Here is a 26,309-nt window from a genome sequence, read left to right on the forward strand (position 1 = left end):
ATGGACCATTGTTTTTCGTGTCTTGTTGTGTTTAGTTATATTTAACTAGTTATTCGTGAATTATTACTTTACTCAAATAAATACATTTCAGTTAAAATATAACATTCATTTGTATTAATAACTGTTGTAAAACAAATTTTAAAAGCATTTACCCTTTTCCTGATTTAAAACGTAAACGTAATAATGTATCACCTTTCTTGATATATTTAAAACTTTGTAACTGTAGATGGCAGTGTGTCTTGCTTGAGAACTATGGAAGCGAAGAAAGCGAAAAGATCGAAAAGTAAGAGCAGTTCTTCTAAGAAAAAATCGAGAAAAGAAAAAGAAATAATTCAGTCTTTACAGCATTATGATACATTGTAAGTATGAACATGGAAGTTAAAAGAAAAATTATAGTAATATATTTCCTGTAATGAAAAGGACTTGGTCAGGTTTGTACTGGCGGATAAACTGGGCTGAGTGTTTCAATGTTTATATCACTGTATTTACTGTTTTGTAATTATTTTTGGCTGCAATGACTGTGACAGTATGATTATGGATTATGATTGAATACAAAGTACAGTTACTTTATAAGCCCTTGTTCTGATCAGAAATATTAATACTTATCTTATCTGAAAGGATAATCTACCAATGAAACTTTTATTATTATACTTAACATTTGGTAAACTCGTTTCTTGCGTACTAAATAATAATTTGAAGTTTACTCTGATAGTTTTGTTCAACTTAGTGTAAGATAGTGAAAAATAATAATATTTTATTAACAATAGTGGAGCACATGATCTCAAAGTATCACTTGTTTGATAATAAGTTTATTTTAATCTGAGATATGTGAATAAATTACTGTTATTGAAACTTCAAGAATTTAGAAGTAATATTTAACTTGTGGTATCCCAGCTTAGAACGCTAACAAATAGTGAAATAGATATTCTGTAAAACTTCGTGTGTAGTATAATGAAGAGTAAAATACATTATTTATACTGTAACAATGTCTTACCGTTTTTTATATAGGGAATTTATGAAACCAAATATGCCTTGAAATTAATGCTTTTACCATAAGGGTTTGTATGTAAGAAGAAACAGTAACTTGTTATCCATAAAGAAAATCAACTTATGTCAATATGTAACTGTGTTTTAATTGTTCTTGTTCAAAATACTTGACTACTTATACCTCCACTTTATCATGTTAACTTCAATTTCAGAACAGGAAAGATAGACAGTTTCACAAATATTAACACTGATAACAATATGTTCCTATACTAACAGTCTTTTAAGTTAAGAAAGAGAGAATATAATGGACTTATGTAAAAGGTAATAAGTAGAGGAAGTGGTGAAGAAATTAAACAATGTGGCTGTTTGTTTAAATACATTCTAGTTCATAGTAAAACAAAATACACTGTTTATAAATGTAAAACCCCTGTGTGAACTTCAGAAGGGGAATGGAGTCCCCTATCATCTACACATATATTGCAAGGAGTTTATGTGATTTATTTTTGAAGTATTATATGATAACAACAGTAAAAAAAAAAAAAAAAAAAAATCATATTATTCCATTCTTTGGACTACCAGTTGGTGTGGATGCCTGTACGTGGTGAAGGGACCTCCCAGAGAAGTTTCTGTTATTCTAGTTTAACTCCTCTGGGATCTGAATGCCCACTCATGTTTACTGTGTATGAAAACCCATGAAGGGGATGAGATGATCTTGATAGTTGAGTGTTTTAACCCCAATACATCAATTTGGCCTTGAATTCCCGCAGACTGTTGGCCTCGGGGTGGCTTCCCAGGGCTAGTTGACTGGTCTTCTTGGGCTCGAGCCAACTGAATACTATTGTTGGACATTCTCAGTTGGTGTTGTGGACATTGTGTCTCATGCTGATGTTTGTGCATAGTGCTCATGAAACCCTGGCATTGCTACAGTGCCCTTGTTTGACATTATAGTTTGTCTCCTTGTAGGACTCCATTGTGGGGGGGGGGTCATTGGGCACCAAATCTTTCTTCTTTTCTTATGAGTTCCTCAAATTCTCTGAAAAATTAAACCATAAAAAATAACTAATTGGTAAATCATCATATCTTGAAAACTCAACAGCAGCTTTCACTCAATTATGCACCTATATCTCATTTTCTCTTACTACATTCTTTTTCGGATAAACCTTTAGGGATTACAAGTGCATGCTAGCTCTCCAAAGTTAGTAAAGAAGCTACATTTTGGGGACATCTTGGTGAAAACATCTACCTTGAAGTACAGTGAACTCTTGAATTCAAAGGCCATTGGGGAAAAAACCCATTGAGGTATTCTTCATGCTAATTTGAATTCCTTATGAGGAGTTATTGTTTAGGCACCTTTGTCAGTGTCTTTTTTTTGCATCATGTGGAGATTCTTCTGACTTCAATAGATAATCAAGTCAACAAGTGATTGTCTACTCCTATATCTGTCATTCCTTCCATTGACTACATACGTCAACTTCCTTTGGCCCTATCTTTTAGTGTTTCTTTGAGTCCATCTTCCTCAGTCATGAGAAGCAGAATGATTATGTGTTCACTGCTTCATTTGCTAGAATCAATGTCTGCCAATAGAGACCTGCCCTCTTGTTAAAGAAAAACAATGTAGTCATAAATCAAAGGATTCATTGCCCATTTTTCCTTGAGTCATCTGAAGAAGATGGATGCTCCCAGTTGAAAGTACTAGTAGTCTTATTTTTGCTGAACATCTTTTGAACCATTCTGCTATTCCCATTTATATGGGTGATTGAAAATCAGGTGACTTCATGGGTTCTGCCATGGATTGTTATGACTTGGTGGTCTCTCACAGCATCCCTTTTAAAGTTGTTTTTATTGCTTAGTTGTATGCCATTTTTCATGCTGTAGGTCATGTAGAAGCTATGCAGTACACTGATTGCACTGTTTACACTCATTCTCTTAGTTTTCTACTGGCCCTGAAGTCACTTCTTGTTAATACTTACCTTGTTCTTGTCAATATTTAATGACAACTGGCTTATTTAACTTCATTTTCGTCTAATTTTCACTTTTACTGGATACCTGGTCGTGCTGGTATTAACTGGAACAAGCTCACTGACATCACAGCTAAATCTGTCTGTTCTGTTGCTATCATGGCCATGCCTGTTCTATATATGAACTACAGTCTTCTCTTGAAGGCTCAGCTTTGCATCAGTTAGCAGTTGACTTGGTGTAAGCATCATGATAACAAGGTCTTCCAGATCAAACCTTCTTTTACTCTTTGGCCGTTCTGTTTCTATCAGGATTGGAAGGAAGAAGCTGTGCTGGCTATGCTACATATTAGTAACAGTTTTTTTTTAACTCATTGTTTTCTTTTTTCTGGGTCTAATCTACCAAGGTATGGCTTTTGTGACACTCAAGTCACAATAGGCCATATTTTACTGTTGTGGTACCCATTAACGGTACCATCATTTTCAACGTCTTTTCCATGAGTTTATCTATTATGTTGGACAATGTCATTATTGATAGCACCACTGTGCAACTTAATTATTTTTTAAATTTTATTTTCATTGACCATTGGTCTTTCTGATTTTATTAAAATTTTTTTTTACCTTCTTTTGGAGCCTTTTTGGTTCTTAACTTGATTTATTTTTATCTTGTATAATATTTTACTTTGATATTTTTACAACTTGTTTAACACCATAGAACAATAATCATTCAATCTGTTTTTGGACTTCTCAAAGATGTTAGCACAAGTTTTACAAATCTAGAAGCAGAGCAAATTTGGATCATGATTCTTGAAGACATTTACCCAGTTCTAAGATTCATTGATTGTCTAGCAATTTCTGTTTAAGCTACATCAGAGGCAATTGTTGGGGCAGTAGAAAAAAAAAATTAGAAGAAACTTCCAGATCCAGACTGAAAAAAAAAACTAATGTGGTTTTGTGCAGATGGAGCTAACATTAATCAAGACACCTGAAAAGGAGCTCAAAAATTTTTCAAATAAGAAGTTTCTTTGATTTAACAATTTTGAATTTATACTTTGAGTTGACTGAGTATTTAAAAAAATTTACAGTACAAGAAGATAAAGAACTGAGCACATGAGGAATGCAAAATTCATTTTATCCCTGTTCGGCTGGAGTGTGAAGTGAGGATTCGTGCTATTCCATATGAAGACATACTGATCAACTCATTGGATACAGCACATGTAAAAAAAGTATTTGAATGAATTATGACATTAAATTGTAAAATGGTTTCTTTATTTAGGCTCTGCCTAATAACTGTGTGCAGTAATCCTGTGTGATATACTATGTCAAACTTCTGTTAAAAATTCTAAAGGTTCTTTAAGTTTCTACTGTACATGTTAAAAACTAGCTTAGAATGTCTATAAACTATAATTATAGTGTTCTATGCTTCAGTAGATTAAAAAAATGTGATAAGTCATTATTAACAGCAATCATCCATTTCCAAATATTACAGTTGCACAAAGATACACAGCATCATTCATACAAAATTATAAAATTTAATTTATTAAATGTGTTTGTAAGTTTTATTTATTATTTTTTTAAATTTGACATGTATTTATAAAAAGCATATATTAACTTTTAGAAGAATATTAAATTTATTTTAAATTTGTATAGATTGTATTTATAAAACTTACTGAATTAATATTAGTAAATATAATTTGTTAAGATGTGTATTATAATTTCTCCTTTCAGTTAGCAGTCTAAGTATAGGAATTCTAAAAATCCAAACAAGCCATTGGAGATAGAATGAGTTCAGCATTGACTGCTGTCTTGTAAAGCTCTATTACACAACTTGGATGCTACTATCCTGCACTGTAATCAAGTGAGTAACTTGTTTTTCAGGAGTTTAATAAAGTATTATGATAAATAGAATTATATTTATAATTGTTTTCTCAGTGACAATAGAAGATCACCTGTTTTTATTTCAACTTTTTTTTCAGGTAAAGCACAGAAGTAGAGCAACACCCAGCTAGAATGGGCAGTAGCTGTTTTCCATTAGACAGCAGGAGAGCTGTATAAGTTCTGTTATTTGATAGTGAAACACTTTGAGTGTTTCAGGCCCTTGAGTGATCTTTTACAGAAAGAAAATGTTTGCATTAAAGATATAATTTAGCATTAAATGTGAGTAAACTGTCTCTAAAATCAGGATTGATTAATGTTAAACAGTTACTGGAGCAAATTATTATTAGTGAGGGCCATGCCAAAAATTGATTGTTAATCATATGCAAAATCTAACTACTGAAGTAAATAATGCACTGCATGAAGAAGATGAAATCATACTGTGAGATGAAGATTTATGTTATGCTGTACTCTAAGCTATAAATCCATTATCGTAAAATGAGAATGATAACCTAGTTCTCTTAAAATACGATAATGATCTTGATGAAACATGAGATTAAACAGTATTACAGGTGGTGTCTGTAATACCCATATCATTAAGTTTGGACTAAAACAACTGGCTGTACAGAAGATAAAAAAAATGTTGAACATTTTTTAATCTTTTTTTAGTGGAAGATTTAGTTGGTCAAATTATGTTCTCTTAAATCCCAAGGAATTAATGTCTGTGATTAAAATCTGATATTTGTTCAAAAATTAATATGAACTGATACAAAGTTGAGGGGAAAAAACCCTTAAAAATAACCTATTTTACTTCAAAAAATTTACAGTGAATGAGCTGAAATTTTGGCTTAGCTGACTACTGTTAAGAAAGCAAGTAAAATGTGTCACATGATGTGATATGAAGAGTGTACAGAATTATTTTCTTGATGATGATGATTGGAAAGAAGGAACCTAGAAGAAGACTACAGTAAAAGAACTTACAACTACTTAGCTATATACAACCAGAATGTGCATATCTTTAAATTTGGAGCAAAAGTAATTAAAAAAAATAGCATTAGCGTTATGTAAGGTAGGAGATGCCATGATCATGTTTCATGCAAAACAACATGCCATCGATGCAAGAATGTTTTTTTCTTCGAAACTTTCAGGTTGTATACGTCTACTTTGTTAATAATTTACCACTAGTAAATGAATTGGATCAAGGTCTTGGTATAATTTTGCCGTTAATTTAAATTAACATGTAAACAAAAGGGTTATATTTTCAATTTCAACTTTAAAATCAATAAATCCATTTAATATATGTTAGAGGTTGAGTAGATTAAGTTTAAAAAAAATTAAATTTGTAAATTGGCAAACTGTGTGACAGCCACAGTTATTGTAAAGTCAGAGTGGAATGCATTATAAAAATTGCATTGTGATATTGTTATTTCATAGAAGGGTGATAGTACCTGAAATTTATTGCTTTTAGGAAGGACATATAACCACCCTTTCTGATGCAAAATATTCATACACTTAGATAATAAAATTATGTTAAGATCATGGAGTTAGAATTCTTAAGGCAGAAATATCCCTTTAGCTTAACGTTACTGGTAAGCAAAGGAATATGGATCAAGTTTGGTCACAATTCTAAGAAAGACCTACAATGAGTCATGCCTGCTGTACTAAGCTAAGTGTAACAGATAAAAATCTGAGATAAAAAAAAGGTCAGGCAAAAGTTGTCCACATGTATCAGACAACAGTATGCTACATTGAAGAAGGATCTCCATCTGAAAATAAGACCAAAAGTACAAATAGTGTAAAGATGGAAACAGCAGAGAAGATAGTATCAGGTTTATTTAAAAATAGGAGAGAAGATGGTGCCTAGTTTGTTTGGAATAGGTCACTGAAGATTTTTATCTGTTAAACGTGCTATTTATCTCCAGTTCAACAATCTTATTCCTTATGCAGCTGATGAATGAAATGAGGATTCATGCTTTTCCATATGAAGAGATACTGACCAGCTCAATGCACACAGCACAAACAGATTTCTGTTGTAATCAAATAAGAAAATGATGGTTTATGATGTACTTTAAACATGACAATCTGATGAAAGAACCCATTCCAAAAATAAGCTACTTTGCAATGTTATTGTTGAGATAATAGTTATCAAACAGATCAGGATGAAACATGATGGAATGGGATGTAGCAATGTGATAAGGCTCCAAAATTGTTTTAGTATAATTTAATCAATCCTTTGTGGACACTGGTTTGTACGTTACTGTTGTATCAGCATGCCAATACTAGTTTTCGTGTGAAAACTAGAAATAAATAAAATTATTTATGTGTTGTTGTCTTAAATTACTTATCAACATGTGATAAAACTTATAAACTTTTATCTGATTTCCATACTTATCAATGCTCCAAAGCTATAAATAGTTATCTAATCAGTTTATTTTTAGGGCTAAATTTGAAAAAGAAAACAATCTTTATAATATTAACTGTTCTTATTTGCATATTGGAGATTTGTGTATCACCTTATTTGTGTTTTATGGAGAGCACAGTTTTATTAAAACAATGTTTGAACAATAGAAAAGACCATTTTGAAAAAAAAATTCAAGCAAATATATGATGTAGATGTGAACAAGCAAATGGTAACAAATACATTTTAATTTTAATTTTGTTTCTTCAATAATAGCTATAATTCTTCAATTCAGCTTTACTGCTTGAAATTTGGTTATGAAAAATATTGCTAGTTTATGAGTTTCATAACCAAATTACATACATAATTTGAACTCTGTACTGATAATGGATTTTTTTTTAATGTGGTAGTTTCACAAGTTTGAGATGTATTCATATGTGTTGGTGTTATAGATCTTGATTCTTTTTTGTTTTTACTTCACTGTAGTTATGTTCTATATTCATTGTTTGTGTTTTCATTTATTTTATATGATATTTTGCAAGCTTTTCCTTGTTACCTGTGTCCTTAAACATCTATGTCCAAAATGCATGTCTACATAACCATATATCTTATAAGCGTAAGATACACCAAATTCATTGCATTATAATCTTGTAACCTACAATAATTAAAAAACTTGTGAGTAGGCTTTTAATATTATTGTGTGTCTCATATATATCTAGGACAAATTATTAAAAAAAAAGCACATGCAATACTAAGTGTTGTTATAGTTTCCATTAAACTCAACAAATGCAAAATTTGGTAGAAAAGAAAATTTCATTAAATGTTAAATTGCTTGAAAGAACATACACTAAGGTGTTTGGATCCTATTATCACATTATGTAAAGTAAAAGGTGTTTGACTTCTTCAGAAATGAAAGAGAACATATTATTTGGTTTCATTATAAGCAACTTAAAAGACAGTGTCAGATTTATAAACAGGATAGAAGATGGTGTTAGTTTTTCTTTTTATAAACAGTATAGAAGATGATGTCAAGTTTTTTTTATAAACAGTATAGAAGATGGTATCAGGTTTTTTTATAAATAGTATAGAACATGGTGTCAACTTTTTTTTATAAAAAGCTGAGAAGATGGTGTCAAGTTTATTTATAAATGGCTCAGAAGATGGTGTCAGGTTTTTTTGTAAACAGCTCAGAAGATGGTGTCAGGTTTTTTTGTAAACAGCTCAGAAGATGGTGTCAGGTTTTTTTATAAACAGCTTAGAAGATAGTATCTGGTTTGGTTTGAATTAGATCAATGAATATTTGTTTTTTAAGATGCTATTAGTGATAAACTTACAATTACTATTTATATTTTTTGAATAATTTTGCTTTTTAAAACCCATTTTTTCTACAACTAATGTGTTTTCTTACTTGTAGCTATGGTCAGGCACCACCTGGCCTTGTCCAGGAAGAGAAAGAGAAGCCTGAAGACTGTATTCCAGACACTCCTGAGAACAAACAAGCTAGGGAGTTCCTTGCTAAAGCTCCAAGTAGAGGTCTATGGATGCCCCTTGGTAAAGAAGTCAAAGTTATGAAGTGTAAGAACCAGATGATTTTGTATAAATTATAACCTCAGTTTAAAAAGTATTAGAAAAGTGAAAAAAAGCATGTAATTCAGTCTTGTATGATATTTGATATCTACTTTTGTTTAATTGCTATGAACTCCAACTTTAGAATCAAAATCATGGCAGAACTTTTCAGCTGTTTCAAATAGCTATAAGATATTTGGTGCTACTATCATGTGCGGACTACATAGATACTATTGTTATTATGACAGCACCATTTTAAATATGTTCTGTCCCAAGGTTTGTCCATAATGTTAGACAGTGTTATTGGTGATGGTGACACTGTCTACTTTGGTAAAGTTTTTAGTTTTTTAAAGGCCATTAATATTTTTAATGTCATTTAAGTTTTTAATTTATACATTAAACCTTTTTTACTGTGGTTCCCTTTTAAGAATCACAGTCAAATTAGACAGTCACAGAAATTAGACAATGACTGTAACATTAAACAACTCAACACCAGGACTGGAAAGGCAAATTTTCAGGTGACTAATGCTGCTGTTTGAACTACCCGCTAGTCATTCTGGCAAGTTATTATTAAAATTTTGCTGCACGTCTTTTAAAACTTTTATTGCTTTACTTTTTGAAAATGGCCATAATGTCACATGACTCGGAACCAGGACTGGAAAGGCCAATTTCAGGTGACTGACGGTAGTTTTTTTACTTACCTGTTAATCTTCTTGGCAGGTTATGATAATTATCATTATGCTACAGAAAGTCCTTTACAACTTCTCTTAATGTCGTTTTTCTCTTACTGCTGTAGACTAGATGTAAACATTGGTTTTATGGTATTTATATTTTGTTTTACCTTAATTTCCTTTTATGAATTTTCTTATGTTTACTTTAATTTTACCTTTTTACTGGATATTTGGTGGAGATAGCCTGGCTACTTTGTGCCATAAAACACTAAATCAACCAACCAACTATTGTTATGACAGTTTTACTGTTCATTTATTTGCAGTTGGTGCCAGTTATTATAAATAAAACTTTTAAAGTAACAAGGTACAAAGTACTATTACATAACGTGTTTGGGATCTAATGGATTCAATATTATTTTAATATCTATGTTTGATTCAGTTTGATATTTTATTTATTAATGGATGTAACTTATATTGTTAAAAATGTATTGCCCAAGTTCTGCCTGTTCTTTAAATTTGTAGAAGATTCTTGAGAGAAAGAATCAACAATATGTTTTATGAAAGCACAAGCATATTTTCAATTTTGTTGCCAGGTGAAGTTTTGAGAACGTCACCTTAATATGTCAATTTATAAACTTTGAGAAACAGTTGAATAGAATATTATTGGTATGCTACAGTCAGTATACTATAAAGTTTGGAAGCTATAATTGTGGTAAATGCTTATTAATCAGAAAACTATAGATATTTGACCAGGAATGTGTGTAGATTTTGAACAATACAAAAGTTTGACTTCAGTGAATTAACTTTGGTCATTAGTATTTCTACGAACACATTATATAACTTCTGCAGTTATATAAAGTTTCTAAAAGTTTTATATATATGTCATTATTTCTAACAACTATTTGTAATAATAATTATTATAAATTGTATTGTTGTTTGTATATTAAAATATATTTGTGTTGAGAAAGAAAATTGTGTTTATCAATCTCATTGATAAGTATCATAAATTTAATACATATCAAGATTTAATTAACTTCTAAATTAAGATTAAAATCTCCAGTTTAAAATAATACATAATGTATATAATATAATATATCAGAGACTCGTCTGAGATAAATTATAATACATAACATAGAGCAAATATAATTGGAATGAAATGAGTTCCACCAATCAAAACTAACATAATTATAACTTAAATGTAAGGTATACTTTTGGAACAGACAACTTAGTTATTATTATTATTATTATTTTCTGAACAAAAATGTGGGTAGATATAGATTACTTAGTAAGAAGTTATGTCTTAGGGGATCATTAAAATGGTGAGTATGATAGTATTTGTGTGGACCGTACGCTATATTAGTACCAGATATTTTTTATCACGTTATAAAAAGTAGTCTGTTGTTACATAGTTATGCCGTATTTTCCTTTTATCTTAATATAGGCTGGAGGTGCAAAGTTTATGGCCACAGGACTGGTGACAAAGAGTGTCCATTGTTTCTCAGTGGCAACAAAGAAATAGAAAAGTTCCGATATGTAAGTTTTTAATAATAAACTTCTCTTTTATTCATACCATCAAATTTGCCTTGTGAAATTATACTTAATACATGACACTATCCATTTGCTGCTTATATAAATTAATTCATTTAACTCTTTTGTGACAGGCTTGGTATAAAATACAAAAGTGATATCCACATCTGCACATTTTAAGTGTTTGTGCAATAACTTTTAATACAGTATGTGTATCTTCACAAAATTTAGTAGACTTTAGTAAACATTACATGTCTTTTGTATATAGGAAATCATACTTCCAATAATGTACTTTTTCCTTTATTTCCTCAATAGAGTACCACCCATTGCTAGCAGTATTGGTAGCTACCCTGAGGGCTTAGGTCTTGTGTTTTTTCACACTCCCCATGGCAATTGGGGACTAAGGACTGGTCATCAGTTTTTTGTTGTCTCAACCACTTCATCATACTCCACAAGTTCCCCATGGAGTATTTTCTTTTATCCAGAAATGGAAGTTTTCATCTGGTGATAAGGGCTGGAAATGAGTGTCTCCTTTGCATATCTCCCTCTCCATGTCTAATTAGCACTTCAGTTTTGACCTTTTCCTCACTTTGTCCATCTCAGGGTAGTTTAACCAATTTATGCATTCCCATTGGACTTGCTTCAGCTCCATAGATGTTTTTTTGCACACTGTACAAACTTTTGCTTATTATTTTCAGGCTCTGGGGATGAGATTCCATTATTACATGGACATATGGCTCCTTTTAACTCATTTCAAGCAGGAACCGGCCACTCATTACCTGCTTTCTGTAGCAGCTCTTAGGCCTGGTTGTTACATTAGAGGTACTTACTTCAATCCACCAAGTCCCTGTGCTTTGGGAGTTTTCTTCAATATCAATCATGCTTGACCTACTCCTTAACATCTACATTCCATGGACCTTTTAGTTCATTGTGCCCTCTTGGCTCGGTCACTTATTGCTCACAATGGAAATTTGAACAGAATCTTCTTTTGCTACCTTCATCTTCCACCTTTCCTGTGGTGATTGACCTAAATCTATAAATCAGCAAGCATGCCACTTCTTCTCCCTATCCCTATTAATACCTATTCCTCTTCCTCTGTTTCCCTCACTTCTGCATCAACCTTGATTTCCACTTCCCATTCTACATCCCATTCTGTGTCCTCATGCCTGGTTTTTGTTTGGTTCTTGTCAAGAGAATCTGACATCACATGTGGAGTGACCTCTCTGTTAGTTTCTTCCATTTGTTTATCTTCTACGGAAGCGTACCAGTGCAGGTAGACTTCCTGCTGACTAGCCTTCTGTGATTTGGGTGACAGAATTTCTCACCTGGGTCCTTGGTCTCCTCTTTTTCTGGTTTCTGGGCAACCCTTTTTTACACCTTTCATTTTTCCAGTTACCATGGTTTTTTTTAACTTTCTTTATTCTCACCCTACTTGTATGTTTCTTCCAAGTTCAGAGGCCTCCTAGTTCTCCTTCCTTTTGGGATTGGATTATTACCATGGTCCTTTGTGCTCTGACCTTATCTCCATTTGAATCACTTTTCTTGTTCTCCTTGTCCATTAAGACATATTTCCTTCTTCTCTTAGCCTGTAATGCTCCTACTCTGATTTATTTGCTGTTGACATTTCATGTACAGGTTATCACTCTGCCTATCTTCTCCTTGTTTTTACCAAATTTCTGGTGGCTTGGAAGAGTTGTTTTTCCTTTTTTTTTACTTTCTACCTTCTATCTTCCATCTTTACTCTCCTCCAGATTCTAATAGACTCTGTGTATAATCAGAGATCTGAGGTGCAATAATGCACGTACAGCTACCCTTCAGGGTATGGATACCTATCTTTTTATACTCTGATAGTCTGTCTCCCTTTGGGTCCATTTGGCCTGTTCCTCTCTACCTTGTTCATCCTGTATCTTATTCCATGTTTCTTCCAGCCCACTCCTTTTTCTCACATTCTCCATCACTTTTTGTCTTTGTTGAGATTTTCCATACTGGGACGTGGACTATGCCCAATATGTTCTTCTCTTGCTATTTCAATCGCATTGTGCTTTTGTCCAATGTCAGGATTTTGTCTTCCACCTGTAGCTATGCTGTAGACTTTGATATGACTAACTGGTAAGTTTTGTTCATTTTCCATTTTTTTGTAGGGACTTTTCTTTCTTCCCTTTTATAACATGGATCCTGCTTTGTAGTAAGCGGTGTCTGAACAGGCATTTTTTAACTTCGAATCAGCAATTTAAGTCGTGTAAATTTGCTTTATTGTCCATGGTTGTACATGGTCATCATAGAAATGTGATGTTCCACAAGAATGCTGGAAGGTTATATACCTCACATTAATTGCTTCATAAACATGATCATTCTGGACAGTACCACGCATGGATTTTATGGGTAAAGCAGAAGGGTATAACTACGCTTTTTTGCCATGCCTTGAATGTATAATTTAGTATGGTCTGCTTTTCAAAATATGGTTTTGTCATCACCTATTCCACTGCCTTTAGTGGGAAGATTCCTCTGTACTCTGCAACACATTCTCACAATTCTTATTGAGCGGAGTATGGGAGTCCATAGTTCTTACCACTTTCCAGTTCTAAGTTGCTGGAACTCAAAAGAGTTGTCTATAACCACTCAGTTGAAAGTAGAACAGTGGTGTTCTATTGGTGTAAATGAGATTTGGCCTCCTTGTACTATATACACATTTAACATTATCAACAACCACTGGAGTTGATTTTTTACCAAACTGGTTAACACATAGTCTTTTTTTACACATTCCATACCAACTGATTTTTGTCTCAAATGCAGTTCACCATTTTTGATTGGGAGCCCTCATCTTACCTACATATGGACATCAGTTCCCATCATTGAGTTGTGTTCAAGTGATACAATCAACATATGTCCTTGCACAAGTTGAATCCATCCTCTCAAAACTGGATGGCTAGTCTTGGATTGCTCTAGAGTGTTGGTCTTTATGTAGTACTCCATAATTGAAGTGGATCTTAATCCTCAATTATTGGGTAGGAGGTGCAAATGGTATGATTCTCATTCTGTCCTCGCTTGGGTGTAGTTGACTTGCTGAGTATGGTCCAACATGTTCTATCCACTCTACAATTTGCAGTTTTTGCCCTTCTGTTTTATGAATTATAGACATGAATGAAAGGTATACCTGGCTCAAAAGTGGTGTGGTTCCACCTCCTCTAATCTCTTGATCTTGCGATTGGTTATTAGTACCATATGAGAAATTATAATTTTTCTTGTGCTGAAAATGTATTTTTAATAGGTACTTACCTCCCCTCAGACTTATCACCCTTTCTTCCCACTTCTCCAGCACTCATGCCTTCTGCCAAACTTCAAAGTGAAGGTTTGGTAGAGGAGTGTAGAGGGATTTATGTGCATTACATGATCATGCTATGCTGCTGTTGGTTGATGGATGATGATTTGAATGAGATGCTGAATCATACTAATTTTAACATTAAAACATTGATATATATTTATTTTTATTATATTGACTGTACTTGGCTAACATTATAGAAGTTGCAATGATGCAGTGCATGTGCACTCACATTACCATATTTAAGAATATAAAAATGGCTTCAACAAAATGACCTGTGATGGCTGTGTTTTAATTCATTGGTATTTTTGTAAGATAGTCACTTCTCAGTTATAATACACTATTACTATTTACATATAGGTTGTTAAGCTTAGTTTTGTTAAAATATAGAGCTGTATATAAAGAACTATAACTAACAATTGTCTTCTAATTACAAACTTTTCTACCAATTTGCCTACATGCTGTGGGGTGCTGAGCCTTATTAATTTTCTTGCATGTAAGATGTGAAAGAAAATAAATTTTTTAAGGTTTTATATATACATTTTGAAATAATATCATAGAATTCCACCATAACTTACCAAGTGTATTAACTTAGTTGTATTTGGATTTAAAAAAATAAGAAATTTTATGCTCATTAAAATATTACCTTATGATTTTGAATTTGGTATAGAAAGAAAGAGTTCCACATCTGTTTATTTAAAAAGGGCTGAGAAAGCCACTAGGAGGACATTCTGAGCTTTCAATTGGTTATTCATACATCATGGACAGAGATTTGGGTATGTAAGCATTTTTGAGTGGGTGTGGAAGCTGTGTTTGAGCCAGTAACTCCAGAGATTACTTAAGCAGATAGAAGGTTCTTATTTTATTTTTTAGTTTGTCAATGTAGGTAATTTGAGTTTCTAACTCATAAGTAACTAAATACTTTGTATTGGGACATCACAAACATTTAATATGAACCCATGCTTCATTTAGTATGCCATGTGACATACAAAAGTTGCCATTTAGATGTGTTTTTTCAATATTTACCTGTAAATTAAGAAGTTAACTAGTGTATAATGCTAAAATTTGAGTCGTAATCTTCAATTTGATGCCAAAGTTATTGACATAAAATACTAGTTGATTACAATTTTGAATGTTAATTAACAAATGCAATGACATGGCCTTTGACCCATGACCTGTGTCAGTAGGGTTAAAGAATAAAAGATACAACAGTTTATCATACTTATTAATGTATACCATTGACTTTTTGCTTTCTATTTGAAATGTTAAAATAAATTTGCCAAATTTCAAAGAAGAAACCTAATTTATTAATATGCCCATGTTTTTCTTCCCTTGAAATATATTAAGTGATTGAGTTGTTTTCAGTTTGTTTTAAAAGCAACTCACCCATTGTGATTTGGATATGTAATTATTACTTGTATAAATATGTTTTTATGGTGAATTTGCACTTTGTATTAAATGTTTGAATTTTTTTCTCATTTGCTTCAAAATCTTTTTTTCAAAATGTTACCATTTGAGTGCTTACAAACTAAACCTTCAGTTGGTACTTCTGTTTTGTGAGAAAAATAGTTTTAAAATGTGTTCAGATGTTTTAATATTATAAAATTAAATGACTTTTCTGTAATTAAATGCAAATTCTTATTGAAAATAGTAGAATTTATAAATTAGGAACAACAATGTATTCTTCATAAAGAACTATTCCATTTTCTGTTACCTTAGGTCTTTACTGGGGTGAATGTTATAAAAAAAATTTCTTTAGTCAACAGAATTTCTACAATAGATTCTGAGTTTCATGTTCCTACTTTAGGTGTTATACCTCAAACACTATTTTCACAAGATGTAAGTGGGGGAAACTCATCATTGGATTTCTCTGTTATTATTTGCCATGAGATTGATCATTGTATGAATTAGCCTCCTCCTTTTGAACTTGCCTCACTAGTCCTCCTAAACAAGCTGAACCTGTTTGAGTCTATGAAGATTTGATAACCTTTTTATATCACCATATTTTGCAATTTTTTTCCCTACCTCTCCTGCAAAATCAGCTAGTCCTGATACTCCATTTCTTGACATGATGTCTCAAGTGTTTAATATTTTATCTAGTTCCCCATTTTTTATGATTCAGTATTATCTCAGTGTTAGCTCATTTGTCTTCTTCTGCTCTTGCTTTACATGTATGTTTTCACTGTTGTTGTGATCTTCTAGGTTCCAATGCAGCTTTTCTCCTGGGTTCATGTGCTGCCACTTTCTTTTGTATATTTATGTATGGCCCTTTTTTTCCTTTATTGACATGTTTTTGATCATGAATCTGAAACTTTGGAATTAGATGTGAAATTTATGCATTCAGCACTCTACCTTTTCCTCTTTGGTTGCACCTTTATTTCAGTTGGAGCCACAACAAGCCCTTTTTTCTTTCCCATCGTGGTTTTTACCTACCTTTCCATGTTTCTCCCTCCAGGAGTTTATTATTTTGTTTTATTCAACATTGATATGCATGTTGTCAACAGTACCAGAGACTGACAGTCTAGTTGGAGCTTGATTGTATGATTATGTTACCCTTTGGTGATCTTTCACAAAAGATTCATAGGTTCTTTAGGTTTTATCAGAAGGACTTGTCTAATTATTTCTTTCCCCATCTCCTTTGCCTCATGTATGATTTTCCTTTCCCAGCACCTGTCCAAGGTGGTACAATTGTTTATCTCAACAGACCACTGTACCTGTTCATCATTTTACTCCAGACTGCTTGCTGCCCTCTCATTAAACTGGAGACTGGCAATCTGTACTAGGTTGTCCCACCTTAGTCTAATTTTAATATGCCCCTTTTTACCTTGGAGTATTTTTTACCCTAAGGTGGGCTTTTATCCTGGTGTAGAGATGACCAAGGGGATTGTCACAAATGCTTATTGCATATCTTGATATCTCATCACTTGCAAACCTCTCTTTAGTTTGTACTCTATATAGTGTTTTATTTGTCTTGCACACTTTCTTTCAGACTTGCTTTGGCACTGTATGCTTTGTTGAGTGATTGGAGCATTTATTTGTCACTCACATGCTCTCAGGTTGCACTTTCCACTTTGTTTGGATGATTGAATAATGTGAACTTGTTCTGAACAGGAGTCTGCCTGTTACCTTTATCAGCTGCTGCTGGAAGCAGCTATAATGGGTTGGTTGATCAAGTTGGAGAAGTTCTTATGACGACCTGTCAAATATCTTGTTAATTTGAATGTTTTGCTTTATCAACGTTGTCTTACTTGAGTCTGTCCTTTTTCTCTTCAACTTCATTCAATGGGTTTTCAGTTCTGTTACAGTATTTGAGTTTCTGTTGCTTTTGGGGATGTGATCTTTCATAATAGCCTTTATAACCTTTGGTCAGGCTCATATGGGCTCTTCAAAACCAGTGGAATCTTGCATGGGATACTTTATTGGCTTTTATTACCATTCCTCCCACCCTTGTCAACAATTGGCATTGCGGTTAGACACAACTTGCAGATCAGCAGATGTCCTATTTTTTATCTCTTCATCTGGTTTTACACATTTCATGGACACATTCCTTCAGGAATGGTCAACAAAAAGATTCTGGGTTAAGGTCTGTTGTTAAGGGATCTCATCATATCAACATTCTAGAGCTTCTCACTGTAAGTTAGTTAATTTTCTCCATGTGGCCAGCAGTTGTCTGTCAATAATCCATTCTGACTTTTTTTCAGTGGTTGCTTATCTCAGTCACCAGGATGGCACCTGTTCTTGACCCTTCTGTATTCATAAGTTGGATCGTTTTTTGAGCCCCCTCACTTGATATTCATATTAATGTGTGTCATGGTCCAGGTGCTTTAGCTCTTGTCCTGGGTCAGATTCCTGTCCAGACAAAAATCTATCCAATGGAGTGGTCTCTTGGTCCTTTTTCTTTTCCAGTGGCATTAAATTCATTGGAGTTCTTCTCACACTGAGGGTTTTAGTATGTCTGTTACCCATAAATTGCTTTGGTTTTTGTCTCCTGTCCCTTATATTCTTGCTCTGGTTATTGATGTTTTTTTGCCAGGAATGGACCAACCCATTTGTCTATCCTCCTGTTCTTTTTCTTTGGGTGACTTCAATGATCCTTAACACTCTATGTTCAGTATGCGTTCCATCCTTCTGTTAGCAACTTCTTAGCTATTTCAGCTGTGGTTTCAGTGACTTCTCCAACTTCCTCCTCCATATCTCTTTCTCTGACTCTGTCCCTTTGCCATCTTCAGTTACAGTGTTTCATCCAGACATTCCTATGCTCCTTTATAATACTTGGTTTTCCTCTTGTCATCAGCAAGAAGATCCAGCTTCTCCTAATAGTTAGCTTCTTTTATAGCTTGTTTCATTTAACTTTCTTCCATAGAAATTTCTGAATGCAAATGGAATGTTTTCTGTCATTGGTTTCTAGGTGTAAGGTTTTTTCCTGTTCAGTCCACTGTTCTTCATCATGTGCATTTTCTCACTTGACTTTTGGATCAGGGATTTCCTGTCTGTTCAATTTCAGGTTTTCAGGTAGCCCTGTATCACACCTACTGTTTTCCAGTTCTGCAGGTATTTACCTCCCCTATCTTTGATCTGTTGATGTATTCCTTTTGGTATTTGTCATTCACCAAAGTGGGCTGCCCTTCCAAATGAGGATATTAATGTGGTCCTGCACTGCCTTACTTTGTCTACATTCAAATCACTCTCCCAGTGCCTCTTGTTTTACCATCCCTTATATCTTCCTTCTTTCATTTATATGCCTGTAGGTGTCAATGGTCTGTGTATTTGCCATTGATGTTTTTCATGCTCTTTTTCCTTGTATATATCTTCCCTTGTTTCCACATTGTTTTTCCTCTTTACTTTTTGGCTGCTCTTGAGACTAACTCCAACATTTAGCTGTTTTTACTTCCTTACATTTCACATCTTTATCTTTGGCCTGATTCAGATAGACATCTGTATCTTGTACATGCCTTTCTTTATTATATTGCCTTTTCCTATGGTGCCTGTTGATGCCTTTTTCTTCCTTGACAGCTATCCTCTATTTGTGATCTTTCTCCTTCTAACTTTGCCAGTTGGATTTGAGTCTTACTTCGATTGACTTATTCTTCTTTATCATCTTTTTCTCATACTTTGTTCCAGATAATTTTTCATCCAATTTGACATTTGGTCTTTTTATTAACATTTCATCTTCATCATCTCTTAAAGGTATTTTTTCAATTGGTCATGGAGTCTGTTCATGTTATCTTTCTCTCACTATTTGCATTGCATTGCAGTTTTCTTCCTCTTTTGGTTATTGTCTTCTGTCGATAACCATTCTTTAGAATTCACTGAGACTTTGAGTATTTTTTTTTTAACTTTTCAGAGACTTTTACATATTTTTTTCTTCCTTGTTTTTATCCTGCTCTGTGGTGAATGGTTTCTGACCAGGTATTCTTTAACATCAAATCCACACTGTATGGCCATGTTGACTTACATATTATATTTCCATAGCCATGCAACTTACACTGCAGAGGTGGGTGTTCCACAAGATTGCTTGTAGATTTATCCTCATGATGAAATTTTAACAAAAAAATGTGTCTTATCCAGATTGCTCATCCTTGGAGTGCATGGGTAAAGCAGAAAGGGATATCTGCCCATCCTTACCATGCTTTGTGTTAAATAAATTGGTATGGTCTGCTTTTAAAAATAGGATTTTGTGGTCACCCATTCCACTATCTCAGGCATTGTCATTCCTCCAAACTCTCCACTTCCAAGTTGCTGAGGTGGTGGACAATGGAGGCATTCTCCTGAATGGATTAATGAAATACAAAATATAAACACAATATAGAAATGATTATACAACCATTCAGTTAAGAGTTGGGCAGTGGTATTCTGCTGGTGTAGATGACATGATATCCTTAGTTATGAAAGAAATATAAATGGGAGTGAGCCATAAAAATTGTATCTCATCCCTTTGATTGTTATTTCTCATCCTACTCACAAGTCAATGTTGGTTCCCATTGGCTGTTGGAGTTAAGTTGAATAATCAACATAACTCCTCACACATGTATTATAGATGTCTATATTCCTCCATAAATTATACTGTTCTTACTCCATCCATGTTGTGGAACAGTGAAAGTACTTGTAGATTATTATGATTCTTCTCCTTCTACAATCTTTTGATGTTACTGTACTTGGTGTTGTTCTGGTCAATTTCACTTTTGAGGGAGATGGTTTACATCATGCAGACATCTTTTTATTTCTGGATGTAAGGTTCCCGGATTAATCTGTCAGTTCCTTATATTAACATGTGCCTCATTTGTACGTTTGAGAGTTCTTGATTCTATCCAGCCTTATGAACTTGAGGGGAAGACAGTGTAATTTTAGAATCTGTCTTCCCTTAGGGAGTGGCCTTTAGATGTTTTTCAAGGATACATCTTTCTTTCTTTTGCACCAGTCCCTCTACTTATTCATTGTGGGATTCAAGTTATATCTGTGAGAGAGATAATGTACCATATTACAAGTCATAATTTTTCTATACTGAACATGTATTTCCATAGGTACTTTCTTACACTTACACTTTCTACTTGTAGTTTTATTACTTTTAGTCCATCATTATGTTGGAATGTTATTGCCTATATTTTGGCTTTGAGAATTTCAGGTTAGTGACTGAAACATACAATGAAAACTGTTCTTATATTGTTTTTTTCCAACTGTGTTTGCCAGTATATCTTCCAGTTCAGCTGAGTTTGCATAGAAATCAGAACAAGGTTGTTTATGCTCAGATTAAATACAAAAGAATTCTAGATTTAGTAAGATTGGTAAGTGAAAATAGTAGTATTAATATATTAAGTTAGAGCTTAATGGTGTAACTTGTATTACAGTGTTAGATTAGGCTTAGAATGTGTATGAGGCTTATTTATAATTCAACTTACTGGTAAATTGTAAAATAGGTTAAGGAAGCAATGGCCCTTAAAACTGAGCAAATTCACATGCTTAGGAAACACTTGACCATTTCTTACACTCTTCAAGTTGAGCACAAAACAAACATATGATGTTACACTGTCTGAAAGTACACTTTCTGTCATACATCATATAAATAATTAATGCCACAGGGATAAACGAAGACATAAACTGTTTTAACACCATACTTAGGAATAAGGAAAACTTGAAAATTAATACAAATGTTCTCTATAAACATTCTCATAACTTGAATTAAAAACACTGCCAATTGTCTGCAACATTAACGAGTTATGGACAATTAATTTTTATGCCTTAATTAGTGGTAATTAGACTCGTAACAAGACAATTGGGAAATATTGTTGAATTTAAAAAATTTCAAGCTATGGAAGGGTTTAATATTGACAAATGTAATAAATTCATTGTATAGGTCACTTGTTAAGCTACAGTTGGAGTATTGTGTTCAGTCTTGAGCTCTTTATCTTAGGAAAGAAATTGAATTCTTGGAAAGGGTTTGGAAGCGGGTTATTACAATGTTGCCTGGGATGGAGGGTTGTCATATGAGAAGATATTAAAATTTCTGAAATTTTTTTTCCTTAAAAAAAGAAGAGTTAAAGGAAATCTGATTTTGGTGTTTAAGATTTCAAAGGGAATTGATAGTGTTAGTCTTTTTCCATAGTTTTTCATATTTAACAGTTGGACTAAGAAACAAATATAAATTTTGGCAAGATAGCAGTCATCTTCAGCCAAACCAAAACAGTTTTATTTTTTTCAATAGGGTGGTTGACCTTTAGAATGGGTTACCTTCAGATGTTATTAAAGCAGAAAATTTGTATTAAGATAAATCTTAATAACTAAATGAATTATAAAGGGTGACTTTAAGCTTTTTATTTATTTGCTTATTTATTTAATGGTTTTCAGTTAGTTTAGATGATGGAACAACTAAGATAGACTAATATGTCCCTGGTTGTTTCAAAACATTTATGTTATAAGCTTAGCTTGGTAATATGTTGATGAGAAAAAATATCTGTTTATGAAATTCTTTCCCCAAATTTACAATCGATATTTTTTTTAAGTTATCTTTATGATTATGTACTTTATATGATTTATAAAGTTGCAACATGAACTTTTTTTTTCATGCAGTAAGAAGTAGTAGGCTTGGTAACTTCTTTTTATACACTCAACTATATAAAGTTTTATTTCACCAGTAAAGTTGCTGTGTTAGGCTTTGTTTATTCTGGGTTTTATTGGCTTATGTAATTGCTTGAATGAGCAAAAAAATCTCAAAAAAAGAAATGGAAAATATCTGTAAATAAATATAGAATGGGTTTAAGACTTATTAAACCTTCTAATGAATCATTTTAAGTTCCCTTGCTTATAATTTTTGTATTGTAAAAAAAATGCTATTTTATTGTATATTAGTTGTCATAATTAATTAAACACAATGAAACTGTACACAGAGATTTTTCAAATCAGAACAAATGTAAAATTTACACTTTTTAAAACTTTTGTTTTGCAAAAATGTAGGAAAACAAAAATCAGTAATTGAACTGCAACAAAAGTAAGCATTTTTATTATTTCTTAAAATAGATGTCACAATAAAATATTTTCAAAATTGCAAACTCATTAATTCACACAGATATTTTCAAAAACTACACAGTCTGTAAAAAAAAAAAAAGCCAATCTGAAGTTTCAAGTTATTTTATTCAGTAGTTTATTCTAGCAATTCAATAAAAAAAATTAAATCTTTGAAATTATTTTGCTAATGACTAGTAGATAATACTTTAACATGGTAATAATTCAAAATTATGAACTTTCACTTTTGTAAAAATAATGTTTTGATCATAATGAAGGGTTTTCACTTACTGGCTTAAATCTACACACACTTTGTGTGCAGCCATGCTTTAAATGTGTCATTACACAGCTGAAAACACATAGGTGTATGTGTGTATATAAATAATGTTATTATTGTAGTTTTTCGTTTCTACTAATATTGAGGTCAAGCTCAGACGTTGATCTTGGTTTCTTTTATATTAACTTGAAATGAGTGAGACAGTTTAGCAGAAATTTCTGTATATATATATATATATATATTAGTAGTTTATAATGCAGATGTTAGAATTACTTTAGCATACTTTTTTAAATATAATCCATGATTGATAATAGACACTGGCCTAGCCAGCTTATTTTACACAAGTACAAAGGCAGTGTTAAAAATTACTTGTATCTAATTGTTGGACTGAGCTATTTGTGAATAGTTATAGATTTGCATATCAGGTTATGTTAGATCATATTAACAGTTATTGGCACAATATTCAACTACTAGTCATTGTTGCCCTGAACAGAGAGCTAATCTTTTCCATTTCTTGTCTGCTTCTTTTGTTTTATACATTTTGCTGCTTGTGATCAGAATTGTTTGTTCTTTTCCTCAACACTTGACTCTGAGATACCTAATCAACATCAGAAATATTTATCCATCTAACTCCCCTCCCAAAACAAATTATTTTGTGGGTCTATCCTGTCTAATCTCTAAAAAGAAGCAAATCTTGTTTGTCAGTTGACATGACAGTATTCCATGGAATTTCATTTTGACACCACAATGGCAGAACACGTCTTTATAAAATACATATACATTTTCACTTAAATCAGACCAAAAATGTCGTCTGTCATCTATAGAAAAAATTGTATTATAGAGTTTTCATTGACACTAAAAATATAACGAGTATGCTAATTCAATATCCTTATGGGCCTACTATTATAGGGGTTTAAAGATACAAACAAAAAGAAACAAACCTACCTTTATATATTAGATTCTTGTTGAAAAATCTTACACTGTTATTGAGATTTAATCCCTCCCTACATCACTACAGCTACATAACTAGGTTTGTTAAAACTCTTAATAATGTGATTTTAGAAATTAAGTATTTTTGGTACTTTATTCTCAAGCACTTTGTGCCTGCTCTCACAATGACCAGTGACACTGCAATGAAACATTTCAAGGTATTTCCCATAGCCTCAGATGAACAATACTTTCCTCAGCCTTATGTCCTTACCTTTTCTTTATTTCAAGACTTGCATTACATAATACTTATTATTTTTTCAGTAAATATTAACAGTAAATAAAATACATATGTACTGGAAATTCAATGCTGCAGTTATTTTCAAACTAATCATTTCTCTTTCCAGATACATGAAGATCCAATGCTGCAGTTATTTTCAAACTAATCATTTCTCTTTCCAGATACATGAAGATCCAATGCATAGTTACATTACAGAGTCCAAGAAAAATGAGAAAGAACAAAGGTTAGTTGCTAAAAATGTTTGGGTTGTTATATACTTAGCAATTGGAAATCATAAATTATTGTGTTTTTCCAGTTGCTTGTTCTTTTCTTGGCTTTTTCTTTTTTACATGGTGCAGTGTCACATGAAAAAACATTTTTTATAAAATAAAAGTTTTGCATAAAAGAGGTTGATAATGGTATCATTTTTTTAGCTGTGTTATATTGATTCTTTTTTATGTCTGTGAAAAATATAACTGATGTGGGTAATGTTTGAGAAAAAGTAATTTTTCATAAATAAAGATTTGTTTATCTATTTATTATTATTATTAACATAACTAATTTTATTTTATTTATTATTATTATTAACATAACTAATTTTATTTATTATTATTATTAACATAACTAATTTTATTTTATTTTTTCAGAATTAAACAGCTACAGGCCTTACTTATATCTTCAAGTTCTAGTTCTGATAGTGATGATGACAGTTCTTCAACTTCTACCAGTTCTGATCCAGAACCTGAAAATAGACATCGACAACCATCGAAAAAGCATAAACATGATAAAAAGAAGAAAAAGAAAAAAAGAAAATCCAAGACAAAAAATCATAAACCCAAAAAATAGTTTTTTTATGATTATCAATTAGAAATAACTTTTGAAACAATTCGGTTTGTTAGTTTTGTTATGCAATTGACATATGATGCTTTTTTCTTGTTTTTTTTTTATATAAAAATGCTGTCTATTGAAGAATGAACCCATACTTTGAATTCTTGGGTCCATAGTGTATTATAATGGGATGAGTGCATAACAAATGCAGAAAATTATGGCTTCTGTTGCAAAAGATGTATACATTATAGTCTAAAGTAACTTAACTGTTGTGTTCTGTGTATCAAAATATATTTTAAAAATATATTTTACTGGTGGTAAACTTTTCTGTATTTTTGCTTAAAGATAGGAACAACTCTTAGTTATTACTGCATAAGTACTAAAAGTGTAAATTAAAATATTTTCTCACTTTAGATGCTTAATATTTTTTTTTTAGTGAAATCCATCATATTATGAGATTAGCATCAGACATGTGTACTCATTTTCCAACTGTCACAGACTTAAAATCTGATTTGTATCCATTAATCTTTTGTGAGATTAACATCATGCACATGAACCTCATTACAGTCTTGGGTGCTAAGTTTCAAACTGCTACATAATTAGAATCTGTTTGTATCCTGTAATGTTATATTGTGAGATTAACATCAAACAGTGAATCTTATTACTGTTAAACCATCAGTTTCTAATTGCCACAGCATTTTTTCTTCTTCATTCACTATGAGTGTATTGTACAAACATGTTTCTTTAACAGCAACAAAAATGTATTTCCTCCAGAAATCCATGAGTGTATTCAAATGTTACAGTATTGATTTCACCCTGAAAGTTACCTCTTCGTGTATAATAGGCAGAAGCTAATATTACTGAATGACATTCTGCACCAAGTCAGTTTTTACTTCTCTTTACATCATGAATTTACATTTTGTCCTCATCCTACCCACTGAGATTCCTTTTACTAAAGTTCTACAAGTCATGAGAGTTGGAGAAGACAAGTCTCGTGTATTTGGACCATGTTTCTCATTCATTCTTGTCTTGATATGAGCAAAACCAGTGTTGATTTAGGATCTTGTAGCCTAAGAAAAACTTATCAGGAAAGGTAATAAAATCCTAGAATCATGATGTTTCCAAAATAGGTTAGTCTCTTTAACATTGTTAATTTGATGTAACTTTATTTTCTCTGTTTTAGTAAACTTGAGAGAACAAAGA

The 26,309-nt window shown here is 32.3% G+C and overlaps 1 protein-coding gene across 3 annotated transcripts; it reads left to right on the forward strand.

Moving 5' to 3' along the window:
• Positions 1-233: 233 nt before the first annotated feature.
• Positions 234-25,515, forward strand: LOC143236770 (retinitis pigmentosa 9 protein-like). Of its 3 annotated transcripts, XM_076475316.1 has the most exons (7): positions 251-359; positions 4,028-4,159; positions 4,671-4,800; positions 8,630-8,790; positions 10,894-10,985; positions 24,461-24,522; positions 24,926-25,515. In XM_076475316.1, exons 3-7 carry the CDS (start codon positions 4,775-4,777, stop codon positions 25,122-25,124), a joined length of 540 nt encoding a protein of 179 aa, XP_076331431.1. In that variant the 5' UTR covers positions 251-359; positions 4,028-4,159; positions 4,671-4,774; the 3' UTR covers positions 25,125-25,515. The 3 variants fall into 3 exon arrangements, with proteins under 3 accessions (XP_076331429.1, XP_076331430.1, XP_076331431.1); XM_076475315.1 differs by lacking the exon at positions 4,028-4,159 and having other exon boundaries at positions 245-359; XM_076475314.1 differs by lacking the exons at positions 4,028-4,159; positions 4,671-4,800 and having other exon boundaries at positions 234-359.
• Positions 25,516-26,309: the final 794 nt, after the last annotated feature.

This window comes from Tachypleus tridentatus, chromosome 13 (assembly GCF_004210375.1).
Source record: "Tachypleus tridentatus isolate NWPU-2018 chromosome 13, ASM421037v1, whole genome shotgun sequence".
Classification (NCBI taxonomy): domain Eukaryota; kingdom Metazoa; phylum Arthropoda; class Merostomata; order Xiphosura; family Limulidae; genus Tachypleus; species Tachypleus tridentatus.